Genomic DNA, 14,995 nt, shown 5'->3' on the forward strand with positions numbered 1-14,995 from the left:
GATCAGTTTGCTAAAATAAAAGGTTTTCCAATTTTTTTAAATAAAATAAAATTGGTGGGGACCTATATATTTTTATGTTTTTTTATTTTTTAAAATAGTTTTGGTTCTTTTCTTTTCTTCTCCTACAGCTGCTGGTCTCAGCCTCCTCCTCCTCTCAAGCCTTGGTTGTCTTCTATTGCTTCCGAAATCACTCGATCACCATAAGAGAAGAAGAGGAATGGAAGAAGATGTTGGAGTGGGTGGGTCTACGTGAGGGTCAGGAAAAATTCTTGAGTGGAAATCTATGTTACACCGACACGAGACACAACATGACATGACACTCTGATACGTTAATTTTAAAAAATGTTAGATTTTGACACGTTATGATATTAAATAATAATTTTAATTTATATAGTGTATATTTAATATTCGATAATTTAACAAAAAAAATGAAGATAAACTTATAATACCCATCAATTTTACAAAGAAACATAAAATATCATAAATATTTATATTAAACTCAATAAAATTGTAATCGTAATCCAACGAATCTAATATTTGAAACTAAAAATGCAACGTAACCTTTAAATCCTTTTTTGAATCTCTGCAACGTGTGTTAGAGTGTTGAGGAATGTCAGAAAGTGTGTCAGACGTGACACCTCATATTTCTTTAAATGTCGGTATCATAGGTGAAAATGGGTAATGGGAAACGAAAGCAAAAATGTTAGGTGCAGTGAAAGAAAAGAAAGTGGAAAATGGTTCACCATTTCCATATTTTCATTTTTTTATTTTTTTACTTTTCTAAAAGTGGGTCTTACAATACATCAGCAAGGACTTTATTGTTCAAATCAGTAGGTGAATGAGGTGGAGAGGGTGAACAATAGAGTTGCTACCAAAGGTTTTGTCCTACATATTCCTTATAGAAGCATCTCGATTCTTTAGACAAATTCTGGTCTCTTACATTAACGAAGTTGTTTGTTGTTTAAGTTGTATAACAGAAATTTCTGATGGAGAAGAAGTCCTTTGTGGTGATGGTCCTTTTCTGCCTGTTAATCTATAAAGCATTGTGGACTGCCATAGGCTCTAAAGCATCGTTTTACTTCAGACAGGGGCTACGCTTGTGGACTGCCATAGGCTCTAAAGCATCGTTTTCCTCTCTTTTTTTCTGCTTCAGGCTCCAAATTGAAAAAGACGCTTGTGGACTGCAGGCTGATGAGACGCGTTCGGACAGGGGCCGCGTTAGGTCCCATCTGACACCATTGATATGCGACTGCATCTGTGCCGCGTCCTAGCCCATTAATTGCATCTCTCATTCTCAGGTGATGGTGGGTTTCAAAATACAAAGAACACGATCCTTGATCTAACGCGTCTTAATACGATTTCTTACCTACCGCTCGTTATGCATTATATTGATATTTCATTTGATCAAGAAATTATTCCGGTCAAAGTTTCTAAAAATCAAATTACTAAGGTCAAAAGGCCTCTAAATTTCAACATAAGGCAAAATCCTTTTGAAAGCGAGAAATTTGATTTAGTCTAATGATAATATATAATAATAATTTGTTGACTAAACCAGTAATGTTAGCTAATAAGCGAGGTACACAGTCCATGTGGGGCCAACGACAGGGACATACCTAGAGATGTCAATTTGTCCCATCGGGGAGAGAAAATGTAGAGCTTCCGGCTCATTGGTCCTTTAAGAGAGAAAAAAGTAGAGAGAGAGAAAGAGGAGAGAGAAGAGAGAGAGGGAGAAGAAAAAAAAAAAAAAGGACCCGGGAATAAAATTCCCCCGTCGCGTTATAAACCCGTCAAAAAATTGGCTGGTCCGCCCCACTCCGTCTTTGAAGATGGGCTAGAAAATTCAACCTGTCTCGTCCCGTCCTGTTTAGGCTAGCGAGACGAGTTTCGTGCCGGACCGATGATATTTTACACTAAAAGAAATTAAATAAAAATTTCAGCCCAAGCGAGCTTGGCGAAACAGGCGACTGGTTTGAAAAACTCAGTCCGTCCAGTCCTGTTTGGCGGGCAGGGCGAGCCGAGCTCGTTTTGCCACCTCTAGATATACCATGAACCATGTCTTCTCTAACACAAGCATCATTTGTCGCTTGAAGGGGATCAAGCACCTTGTGGCTTATTCACTAACTTGAAAATATTTTTGGTGCTTACTTAATACTCAGTATTTTTTTTGTGAAATATATAAAGAAATGTTAGAGAGATAAAAAATAATTAAGGTAGCATCACCCAATGTCTTTTTGGGTTGAAATGACGCTTATCATGGTATTAGAGCTTTAGTGATCACAATGTCAAAAATGGGCTTATGCCATATCTACGCTTCAAACCCAAAAGACTCTTGCGTGAGGAGATGTGTTAGAGAGATATAAAATAATTAACTTAGTCTCATCCAATGCAGGTTTCAGGTTGAAGTGACGCTTATCAAAAAGTAAATGTTTTTTTTTTCATGCATGAGCAATGAAAATGTGCTCCTTTATTAAACAAACGAGGTGGATCAAATATTTATATTGGGAAACTTGAATAAGTGATAGTATGTCAAGCTAGATCTCATCACTCTGTATTTTGCAGTTTTGCTCTGTGTTCAACCGTTGACTTCAATTCCTTTCTTCGAGTCAATGTCTTCTTCATCCTCCAAGATTCCTCAATGGGTCTACGACGTGTTCCTTAGCTTCAGAGGGGAAGACACTCGTACCACCTTCGTATCTTATCTGTATAATACCCTCTCAAGATCTGGAATCAACACTTACATCGATGAGAGGCTTCAGAGGGGAACGGAGGTGGGACCAGAACTATTGCGAGCAATAGAAGGGTCTCAAATATCTTTGGTTGTTTTCTCCGAAAACTATGCAGGATCTTTTTGGTGCCTTGATGAGCTGACAAAAATAATGGAATGCCGCAGAACTTACGGCCATGTCATGCTGCCCATATTTTACAATGTTGACCCATCTCATGTACGCGAACAGACGGGTGCTTTCGGAAAAGCCTTTGAAAAAATTTCAGACAATGTTCCCTCACAGGATGTGTTGTCCAGTTGGAGGAGGGCACTCACCGAAGCTGGAAATGTGTCTGGTTGGGATAATATGAATTACTGGTAAAATCAAATGTTTCTTTTATGATAAGATTATATTTACAAACTCTTATAAGGTATATTATGTATTACCAATAAGACATTTTTCACTGAAATCTTATTGATAAGACATAGTATAGTTTTTAAGTTTGTAAAAAAAAGTTTGTCAATATAATCTTTCTCTTTTTTTATTTGAGAAATGAAAGTTATATTTACAAACTTTTTGTTTATAAACTTTTTGTTTACAAACTCTTATAAACTATATTATGTCTTACCAGTAGGACATTTTTCAGTGAAATCTTATTGTAAGACATAATATAGTTTGTAAGTTTATAAAAAAAAGTTTGTCAATATAATCTTCCTCCTCTTTTTGTCTTAGAAAAAATGAAGCATATTTTAAGCTTATAACCTTTCCTAATTTATACTCATTCTATCTGTTTTATAATTATTATTGAAGGGGTGCTGCTTATCTAGTGGAGAAAATTGTTCCTGAAGTTTTAGGTAAGCTAAACAACACAGTTTTGTCTATTACCGATTTTCCAGTTGGATTAGAATCCCGTGTGCAAGAAGTGATTGGGTTTATCGAAAATCAATCGAGCAAAGTTTGTATGGTAGGGATATGGGGTATGGGTGGATCGGGTAAAACAACCACAGCCAAAGCCATTTTCAATCAAATTCATCGCAAATTTGTGGATAGAAGTTTCATTGAAAATATTAGAGAAGTTTGTGAACAAGATAGTAGAGGACAAATTGATTTACAAGAACAATTTCTTTTAGATGTCCTAAGAACAAAGGTGAAGATACATAGCATTCCGATGGGAACAACTATAATCGAAAAAAGACTTTGTGGAAAAAGGGCACTCGTTGTGTTTGATGATGTGTCTAAGTTTGAGCAGTTAAAAGCTCTATGTGGAAATCGTAAATGGATTGGTGAAGGAAGTGTAATAATCATTACAACTAGAGATATACGCCTACTTACACAACTTAAGGTTGACTACGTTTATAAAATGGAGGAAATGGATGAAAATGAGTCACTTGAGCTCTTTAGTTGGCATGCTTTTGGGGAAGCAAGTCCAAGAAAAAACTTGATTGAACTCTCACAAAATATTGTTGCTTACTGTGGAGGACTACCACTAGCTCTCGAAGTCCTTGGATCTTACTTAAATGAGAGGACGAAACAAGAATGGGAAAGTGTATTATCAAAACTGTTGGTTTTAGAAATGAAGTACATTTTATTGATGTGTGACAATACAACTTATAAAGCAAAATAATAAAAAGAAACTGCTCACTACTACATAACTTCTCATCAAAGTAGAAAAGAAAACTGCTCACTATATAACTACCCATTAAAGCAAAAAAGTAAACTGCCCACTACATAACAACTCATTAAAACATAATGAAAACTGACTCCTAAATAATTAAAAATATCAAATTGCAGTTTCTAAAGCATGATCTCTAACACTCCTCCTTGCTTTTGGAGCTGCAAACACCAATCTTCTCCCTTAGATCTTCAAATTTGCTTGTAGGTAATGGTTTTGTGAATATGTCTGCCCATTGGTCTTCTGACTTGCAGTAGACAAGTACGATTTCACCTTCTTTCTGAACTTCCCTTAAGAAGAAAAACTTGATCTTAAAATGTTTGGTTTTCCCATGAAAAACTGGATTGTTAGAAATGGCAATTGCTGCTTGGTTATCAATATGAACTTCAGTATTGTTCCATTGCTTCAGGTGTAAATCACATAAAATTTTTCTTAACCAAATTGCTTGATTAGCTGTTGCCGTAGCAGCTATGAATTCCGCTTCTGCTGTGGACTGTGCTACAACATCCTGCTTTTTAGAGCACCATGAGAAAATTCCTGAGCCAAGACTAAAACAATAACCAGAGGTACTTTTCATATCATCCACAGAACCTCCCCAATCACTGTCAGAAAATCCCAAGAGCTTAAAGTCTACTTTTCTTAAATTTCACACCAAAATCAATCGTTCCTTTGATGTATCTCACTACTCTTTTTGCTGCTCTTAAATGCATCTCAGTAGCACAATGCATAAAACGAGATAAAAGACTTACAGAAAATAAAATGTCTGGTCTTGATACTGTGAGGTACATTAGACAACCAATCAGACTTCGAAAGTAGCCTTCTTCAACTCTGTCAGCTCCATCATTCTTGCTCAAGCTCTCCTTTTGATTCATTGGAGTGGTCATTGCCTTGCAATCCTCCAAATGAAATTTCTTGAGAATTTCCTTGGCATACTTCTTTTGACATATGAAAACTTCATCTTCTGACTGCTTAATCTCCATTCCCAAAAAGTATGTCATGAGTCCAAGGTCTGTCATTTCAAAAATCTGCATCATTTCTCTTTTGAACTTTTCAACAAGCTTGTCATTGCCACCTGTGATTAAGAGATCATCAACATAAAGAGAGACTATAAGTAGATCATCATCTTCGTGCTTTATATACAGAGTAGCTTCTGAAGTGCTTTTCTTGAATCCTAAGCTTGATAGATGCTCATCTATCTTGCTGTACCATGCTCTAGGTGCTTGTTTCAAGCCATATAGAGCTTTCTTGAGCAGGTAGACCTTCTCGTCCTCACCTTCTTTCACAAATCCTTCGGGCTGTTCAACATAAATCTCCTCCTGCAAAATACCATTCAAGAATGCAGATTTTACATCTAGTTGAAATACTTTCCAGCCTTTTTGAGCAGCAACAGCTAGCGAGAGTCGAATAGTGTCCATTCTAGCCACAGGTGCAAAGGTTTCAGAATAATCAACACCAAAAATTTGTGCATATCCTTTGACTACAAGTCTAGCCTTGTACTTGTTGATGGAGCCATCTGCATTTAACTTGGTTCTAAACACCCATTTTACTCCAATAACTGCTCTATCCTTTGGTTTGTCAACAAGCTCCCAAGTATTATTTTTTTTTATCATTAACAACTCTTCTTCCATTGCCTTCTTCCAATTCTGGTCTTGAATAGCTTCTTTATATCCTGCAGGTTCACAAATGGCTACATTGCATCTTTGATAAATATTGGACAACATCCTTGTTCCACGAATTGGTGGGTCATCTTCTAACTCTTCTTGCCACTGTTCCACTCCTTGCTCTTTGCTTATTTGGATGAGAGGACTTGATTTCTGCTTACTCATGGATGCCTCTTGTGCTTGTGTCCAGTTCCACTTCTCTTCTTCATGAAAATAAACATCCCTACTAATAAGTATCTTTCCAGTTTGAGGTTGATACACTTTGTAGGCTTTGGAGGAAGAGCTATAGCCAACAAAGATTCCTGGTTCTGACTTTTGGTCAAGCTTATCACGCTTTACCTGTGGAATATGAGAGAAACACATACAACCGAACACTCTAAGAAAATTGAGTGAGGGTTTATAGCCATACCATGCCTCAAATGGAGTTTTGTCCTCCAATGCCTTTGTAGGCAGCCTATTTTGCAAGAAGACAGCAGTGCTTGCTGCTTCAGCCCAGAAATTCTTTGGCAACTCTTTTTCGTGAAGCATACATCGAGTCATTTCCATTATGTGTCTAAGTTTGAGCAGTTAAAAGCTCTATGTGGAAATCGTAAATGGATTGGTGAAGGAAGTGTAATAATCATTACAACTAGAGATATACGCCTACTTACACAACTTAAGGTTGACTACGTTTATAAAATGGAGGAAATGGATGAAAATGAGTCACTTGAGCTCTTTAGTTGGCATGCTTTTGGGGAAGCAAGTCCAAGAAAAAACTTGATTGAACTCTCACAAAATATTGTTGCTTACTGTGGAGGACTACCACTAGCTCTCGAAGTCCTTGGATCTTACTTAAATGAGAGGACGAAACAAGAATGGGAAAGTGTATTATCAAAACTAAAAATAATTCCCAATGATCAAGTTCTACAGAAACTAAGAATAAGCTTAGATGGTTTACGTGATCAGATGGAAAGGGATATATTTCTTGACATATGTTGTTTCTTTATCGGTAAAGACAGAGCCTATGTTACAGAGATATTAAATGGCTGTGGACTTCATGCTGATATTGGAATAACAGTGTTGATAGAAAGGTGCCTCATAAAAGTTGCAAAGAATAACAAGCTTGGAATTCATGGTTTGCTACGTGATATGGGAAGAGAAATTGTCCGTCAAAGTTCACCAGAGGAACCTGAGAAGCGTAGTCGTTTGTGGGTTCATGAGGAAGCACTTGACGTATTAAGGGAACATACTGTAAGATTTTTCTCTACATACTATTTTGAAACTTTTGTTTTTTTTCTGAATCGTTTTCTTCTTCCAAATTTTGGATGTACGATTCATAATTCGAGAGTATTTGTTATGTAATGTGTACTAGATGCATGCTTAGGCTACAAGTATATGCATTGCTTATTTGCTTTCCAGTGAGAAATCCACAAAGGTTTCCCTTTGTTAGAGAAATATAATTCATGGGTCTTCACTTATTAGATTAAACTTTTGGGTTGAATTGGTTCTTTATACGGTATCAGAGTTTTTCAGTGACCATGACTTCACGAGTTCGATCCTCAGCACCCCCCACTTTCTAGTGAATTAAACAAGCATAAGGTAAACCAAAAATTGGGCATGTGCAATATTCACGTTTCAAACCTAAAGCTCTCTTACGAGAGGGGGTGTATTAGAGAATAATATAAACCATTAAAAAGGCTCTCACCCAATAGCCTAAGCTTTTGGGTTAAATTGATTCTTTACATGGTATCAGAGCCTCGGTATCCCGGGTTCAATCCTCGTCGCCCCCCATTTTCTTTGTGAAATTTCTTAGTATAGGTAGGCTGAGCCTGATACATCATCCACCTTTCAAGCCCAATGGGCTCTCTTGTAAGGGGGCGAGATATATAAATCCACCCAAAAACTTAAGCTATTAAGTGAAGGCTCATCAGTGGTTTATATACTTTTCTAACACGTCCCTAATATAGTCTATTAATGTAATCTCACCCAATAGCTTAAGTTTTTAAGTTGAATTAGTTTCACCCAATAACTTAAGTTTTTAAGTTGAATTAGTTTCACCCAATAACTTATGCTTTTGGGTTGAATTGGTTCTTTACACCTTTTATATTTAAATTTTGTTCTCACAGGGAACAAAGGCTATTCAGGGATTGGCTTTTAAGTTGCAAGGAACTAATGGAGGTTGCTTCGGTACCAAAGCATTTGAGAAAATGAAGAGTCTGAGACTTCTGCAACTTCATTGTGTAAAACTTGATGGAGATTATGAGTATCTTCCCAAGCACCTGAGATGGGTCTATTGGCAGGGATTTCCTTTAAAATACATACCTGACAAATTTTATCTGGAAAAAGCAGTTGCTATCAGCTTAAAGCATAGTAATCTTAAACTAGTATGGAAGAAGCCCCAGGTATATATATATATATATATATATATATATCACATGAAATTTACTTTGATGACAATTGTAATTGTTTCCACCATTTTCTTGTCTGATTTTTCCTTTGAAAAAAAAAAAATTTCTCTTGCAGTTGCTGGAGATGCTAAAAATCCTCAATCTCAGTCATTCCAAGGACTTGACAAACACCCCTGACTTTTCAAAACTACCGAATCTAGAAAAGCTCATTCTCAAGGATTGTCCAAGTTTGTCCGAGGTACACCAATCCATTGGAGATCTAAGTAAACTTCTTCTGATAAATTTGAAGGACTGTACAAGCCTTAGCAATCTCCCAAGAAGGATCTATGAGTTGAAATCTGTGAAAACTCTGATCATTTCTGGTTGTTCAAAGATTGACAAATTAGAAGATGATACAGAGCAAATGGAATCATTGACAACTCTAATAGCAAAAGATACAGCTATAGAAGAATTGCCCCGTATTATAGTAAGATCGAAAAGCATTGGATATATATCCCTATGTGGATATGAAGGATTATCACGTGATATTTTTCCTTCTCTCATTTTTTCTTGGATGTCACCAACAAAGGTGATTCCCCCATTCAGGGGCATGTTGTTATCTTCTCTAATTCCCATTGATGTGCAGAACAATAATTTGGGCTATCTATCATCAATGCTTTCGAATCTTTCGAAGCTTCGAAGTGTTTTGGTGCAATGCAGCTCCGAGTTTCATTTGACTCAAGAATTAAGAAGAATCCTAAATTTTACTGAATCGAACACAACATCATATGCATCATCACAAATTTCAGGTCTTTCATTGAGATCGCTTTCTATTGGAATGGGAAGTTACCATATGGTCATCGATATTCTTGAGGAGAGCTTATCACAGGTTCCTTCTCTATCTTGTTATTTTCAAAGCTTCCTTTTTGCAATTTTTGTCTTAAAATCTACAGTTTCCAAAATATTAGATGTATTCAAGTATCTAGCAAATAAACTAACATAAATGATAATAAAGATTTTAGATAATTGTATCCTATTTACTTTTTCTAAATTCCATTTTTATCTTCATCTTTATTTCCATTACTTTTCTTGTTTATTATCTATATACATTATCTTTATTTTCTCTCTCCATTTTTTTTATGTACACAGATACGTTTGTTTTTTTTTTAAAAAAAATTTAGTATATATCTACAATCACACAAGAACTAGGTAGCTAAATAGATTCTTTACAACTAATGAAATTTTGAAACCGTCAATACATGTTTTTCCTTCTTTATATTAGTAGGATCCCAGAAACATAAGCTAAATGTTACTCTATTAGTATTCTTAATAGAAAAAAATAACTTGAAGTTGTTGCATTTTACACTAGCGTCGCAGCTCTTATATTCAAGAATAAGAGATTTTACTTGCTAGAATTGACTATGTGCAAAAAGCAAACAACATATTGTAAATAATTGACTATGATGCTTTTGAAGATAAATTAGCTAAAAGGAAAAAATGATGAAATTTTCTATGATGCTAATATTAGGCTTATATAGTGTGAGACTCTCTCCAAATAGGAGAATAAAATTAGCAAGTAATATATCGATAGAGCCATTTAATAAAAAAAAAATCAATTAGATCATACAACAGTGGGAGGACTTGTAGACAAACATTCAGCTTGGGGAGAGGGAAAGGGGATTTGTTGTGTAAAGAGAGAAAGGAATCACGTAGGAAAGCATAGGGTTTTAGTTAGAGAAAGTGTGAAACTTTGATGAAATTTATGTGTCTAAGTTACACAACAGAGAGAAGATTATAAGATTATATAACCAAAAAGTTATAAATACATTACTATAATTACATAATTCTGACATGTATATGTGATGAACCTACATACTATTTACATGATTTTCAATACTTCCCCTCAAGTTGGAGCATATAGACCATATGTGCCAAGCCTATTACTAATTATCCAGAGACCTTTCAAAGACTTTGTGAAGACATCCTCCGATTGTGTCATTTGAATGAATAGAGTAATAATATCCTCTAATAAAATTTTCTGTTTGATGAAATGACAATCTATCCTGTTGTGTTTTGTCCTTTCATGAAATATTGGATTAGAGCCAACATGTAGTGCAATTTTATTTTCACAAATGATCGTTGCCGAGCAATTTCTTCAAATTTGAGTTCCTTAAAAAATTGTTTCAGCTAAATGAGTTCACAAGTAGCTTATGCCATGGGCAAATATTCTGCTTCAACACTTGATTTCGCTATCCCACGTTTCTTACTTTACCAGGAAATCAAATCAATTCCAATGAATACACAATACCCAGAAGTGGATCTTCTAATTAGTTAGGCAACCTACCCAATCAGCATCTGAATATCTATCAACCCAAGTATGACCTTTATCTTCATAGATAAGACCTTCTCATAGAGCTCCTTTAATGTATTTAAGGACACAAATTACTACATCCCAATGTCCTAGACTAGGGGAATTTATGAACTACCTTATCCACATTGTGAGCAAATGAAATGTATGAACGAGTACTTGTAAGGTAATTCAATTTCCCAACTAATTGTTTGTTTCTCTCTAGATCTAAGAGTGGCTCCCTCTAATTTTGAAGAAACATCACATTTTGATCCATAGCATCAATTTGCTTTTCATTTAATAGAGTTGTTTTCTCAAGGATGTCCATGTCATATATCTTGTGCGAAGTTGTGATACAATCTTTGGATTGTTCCACCTTAAACCCTAAGAAGTATCAAAGTTTTCCAAGATCCTTCATCCAAGAGTAACAACATAGATGCTTTACTTTAGCAATGCCATGATAATCATTATCTTCAACGACTATGTCATTGGTGCACACAACCCACACAACCAAATAAATGTATCTTGTGACTGAATGTGATAAAAGTCTAAGTGGTTAGCCTCACTTCGAGCCAACCACACTCTTCAAGAACAGTGATAAATCTTCCAAACCAAACCCTTTGGAAGCCGTGTAGAGATTTAAGGACACAATAAACTAGTCCAAAAGACTCTCCGTGAGCAATAAGTTGTTCCATATAGATTTCTTCAGATAGATCACCTTGGAGGTCAACATTATTTTTATCTAGTTGATAAGAGGCTAATGGCGAATAATGTCCATAGATACAAAGAGGCGAACATACGCCATTTTTGCCGCAAGAAAGAAGGTATTTCCATAATCCAATCTAAATCCCTAATAATATAATACGATCCACTTTATCGAAACACTACTCACCTATATTGCACTGACATCAATACGGGACACGAGACACAAGACGACACGATACTCCGACACATTCTTTCTAAAAAATGCTAGGATTCGACACATTAGGACATATTTTGATATTAAATAATAATTTTAATTTATGTAGTGTATATTATATTTAATATGTAATAATTTAACAAAAAAATGAAACTAAACTTATAATATTTGTCAATTTTACAAAGAAACAAAAGATATCCTGAATATTTATATTAAACTGGAACTAAAAATGCAACGCAAAGCAACCTCGTATCTTTTTGGAGTCTTTGCAAGGCATGTTGAAGTGTCAGAGAATGTCGGAAAATGTCAAACACGACACGTCAATTTTTTGAAGTATCGGTGCATCACTCACCTTATTAATATTAACATAGGAAAATGGACCCATTTTGTCTCCACTTCCAATAGATGAAAAGGAAGGGCTTACACCACTAGTAGTTCCAGACTACTTTTGTAGGATCGTTGGAACTAATGGGTGTGGAACTTACTCCAAAATACTTGCTTCTTCCAGCATATGAACCCTCCGAGTGTGAAGGAGACCTAAGGTGACAGATTTGTTGAAAACCACGGTGGTTCAGCATCATGCAGGATTCCATTGCGCATAAACGCTTTTTATTTTGATGGTCTTCCTGACTGAAAACATTGCTGGGATCAACGACGCCGTTAAGGCGGCAAGCTACGAGAGGTTTATGAAGATTCCCCTTGTACTTGTTGTGAGAGTAGGGTGAAGGCATTGGATGTGGGTATGGGTTCCGGGTTGGGTTTGAGTTTGAGTTTGGGTTTTGGTATGGATTTGATTTTGGGAGACAGTAGAATTAGGTAAGAGAAAACAATGCTAAATGAAAGAGACTTTATGACTTATATAGAACCCATTAGTTGTAAACATGTAACAAAAGCCTTTATGTTGGGAACCATAACCAAGAAAGACATAAGTTTATAAATATTGAGGAGAGATATTCTCACTACCAAAATTTTTTACTACCAATTTATTACCTATCTAATCACCATTAGATTAACATTTTCTCTCTCTTCAAAAACTTGTTAACATTCTCTCTCTTTGATCCAATAGTAATGTGATAGGTAGTAAGTTAGTAGTAAAAATTTTTGGTAATTAAAATATCCTCACTCATAAATATTTATGAAAAAAAAATCTCAAAAGGGCAATGTTTTTCCCCTCAAATCAACATGTGATTTAAATAGATGAAACCAAGAAAAACTTATTTTATAACCTATAACATAAAACTAGACAAAACATTAATAATAAATAAAAATAACATAACAATGAAAAGCAGAAACTGCAACAATGGGGTCCAAACATCACTATGAATCAATTCTAAAATTCGTCTTAACAGAGTACAATAACTAGAAGAAATGGAAGAGTAGAGCTTTTAGAAAATAATCCAGAACTACAATATAAATTGGAAGATAGCTTCGGTTAAGACACTAAATTGGTATATAAATGATGAGCTAACATTCAGCTAACAAAGAAAACGGCTGCGTGGTAGGACCGGTAGGAAAGAAAGGGCACAATACAAAGCATGATCTACTGAAATAATGGAGGACCGTCTCCATTTTGGAGTCCTTGAAGAAAAAGTACTTACATGAAACTCAATGATGTAATTATTATCTTGACCAAACTCTGATGGATAGAGATGATCAAACTTTTGAGAACTAAGGGTGGTAAAGAACTTATGGAAGGTGATAATATGTATAAGGAGTATGTAATAGTAAGTGAACCAACATGAGTCAATGGTCATTATTAGTCCATTGCAAGATGAAAGACTCGCGTGACTTACCAATTCTGAAATTTTTATTTATTTATTTTCAGTAAGAGTTTCGCAACTAGTATTGAAGCAAAAATATGTCCTAACTTTATGCAGTTGATAGGTACATTACAAAACTATTGATTGAATTCGTTTGAATTTCCTTGTCTACATTTTTCTTTACAGAGTACACTGTTACTGTCTTAAACATTCACCTTTTTTTGAATTCGCAATGACACTATAGTGGCACAAAAAGTTCGTTTGAACAACATGATTACATATGTAACTGTTTTTTTTTTTTTTTCATGATACAGGGATTGACAAACAATGCTTCCAATGATATTTTCCTTCCAGGTGATAATTGTCCTTATTGGCTAGCTTATACAGGTGAAGGACATTCAGTGTTTTTTCAAGTGCCTTCGGATAGTGATTTTCACATGAAGGGAATGATTTTATGTGTTGTTTATTCATCAAACCCTAAAAACATGGTAGTTAAAAATGTTGGAAGTGTCTTAATTAGTAATTACACAAAGTCCACCATCCTAATATACAAGGGAGACATAGCACTGTCCTTTAATGATGAAGATTGGACGGCGGTTATATCAAATCTAGGAGCAGGTGACAATGTTGAGATCTTTGTAACATTTGAGAATGGAATGACTGTTAAGGAGACAGCTGTGTACCTAATATGTGGCCAGTCAATTATTGTCGAAATGGAGCCATCACCTGAATTGAACGCACAACCATCCTCTAATGTGAAATTGGAGCCATCACCGAAGCCTAGTGAAAATATCTTCACAATACTTATCAAGAGAATGGGAGAATGTTTAGGCTTGAAGTGGAACTGAGGTTTCAACAATTTTTGATTTGGCATGTCATTGTCATGATGTAGGTTCGCTTGTTTTGTGATATTTAACTTGTGCTCTTTTTGTACTAGGTGATGTTTAAAGGGAAAACTTATGTAAGACAATTTGTTTGGTACCTAAATGCCTTTTGTTGGGGAATTATATTTTATTGATTGAGTTCGGAATTTCGGGTACCTTTGATGCTCGGGAAATTTAAGTAGCTTAAGAGAAGATAATGTTAATGTGTAAGTGCAGTTAAGGTTGTTGAGTATTGTTAGTGCGAAGGCGTTTTTTGTCCGATAAATTAAAAAAATTAAAAACACGTTAATATATTAAAAAGTGGGGACTCAATTCCCACATAAAACAAAGTTCACCGCAATTTAAAGATATCATTGAATACCAAATGGTGATAGTTCAGTTGGTAGTAAGAGAGTTGAATAAGTAAAAAAGAAAGGGTCTTGATTCGATCCTTTCATGTCACTTTTGGGAGGGGTTTAAATATCTTCATTGATCTTTCGGCTCAAATAGTCGAAGCTTGTGGAGATATCGGAGAAAATCAACTCGCCTCAAAGAGATAATTAGGGTTGGGTTAACTCAAAAAAAAAAAAAAAAAAAAAAGATATGATCAAATCAATTTACTTTACTTATGATTAAAAATAAGTCAATAAAATTCACGCATTGAACCGCCGAGGTACACCAGTCCATTGGAGATCTAAGTAA

General features: G+C 35.3%; 1 protein-coding gene across 1 annotated transcript; it reads left to right on the top strand.

The window, feature by feature from the left end:
• The first annotated feature begins 2,591 nt into the window (after positions 1-2,591).
• On the top strand, positions 2,592-14,278 carry LOC133295911 (disease resistance protein RUN1-like). The gene is made up of 6 exons (XM_061494829.1): positions 2,592-3,082; positions 3,516-4,047; positions 6,699-7,268; positions 8,144-8,419; positions 8,541-9,293; positions 13,745-14,278. The coding sequence occupies exons 1-6, from the start codon at positions 2,607-2,609 to the stop codon at positions 14,276-14,278; spliced, it is 3,141 nt and encodes a 1,046-aa protein (XP_061350813.1). The 5' UTR covers positions 2,592-2,606.
• The last annotated feature ends 717 nt before the right edge of the window (positions 14,279-14,995 follow it).

This window comes from Gastrolobium bilobum, unplaced genomic scaffold, assembly GCF_033153095.1.
Source record: "Gastrolobium bilobum isolate Gb01-03AN ecotype WA unplaced genomic scaffold, APGP_CSIRO_Gbil_v1 utg35143, whole genome shotgun sequence".
In the NCBI taxonomy this organism is placed as follows: Eukaryota; Viridiplantae; Streptophyta; class Magnoliopsida; order Fabales; family Fabaceae; genus Gastrolobium; species Gastrolobium bilobum.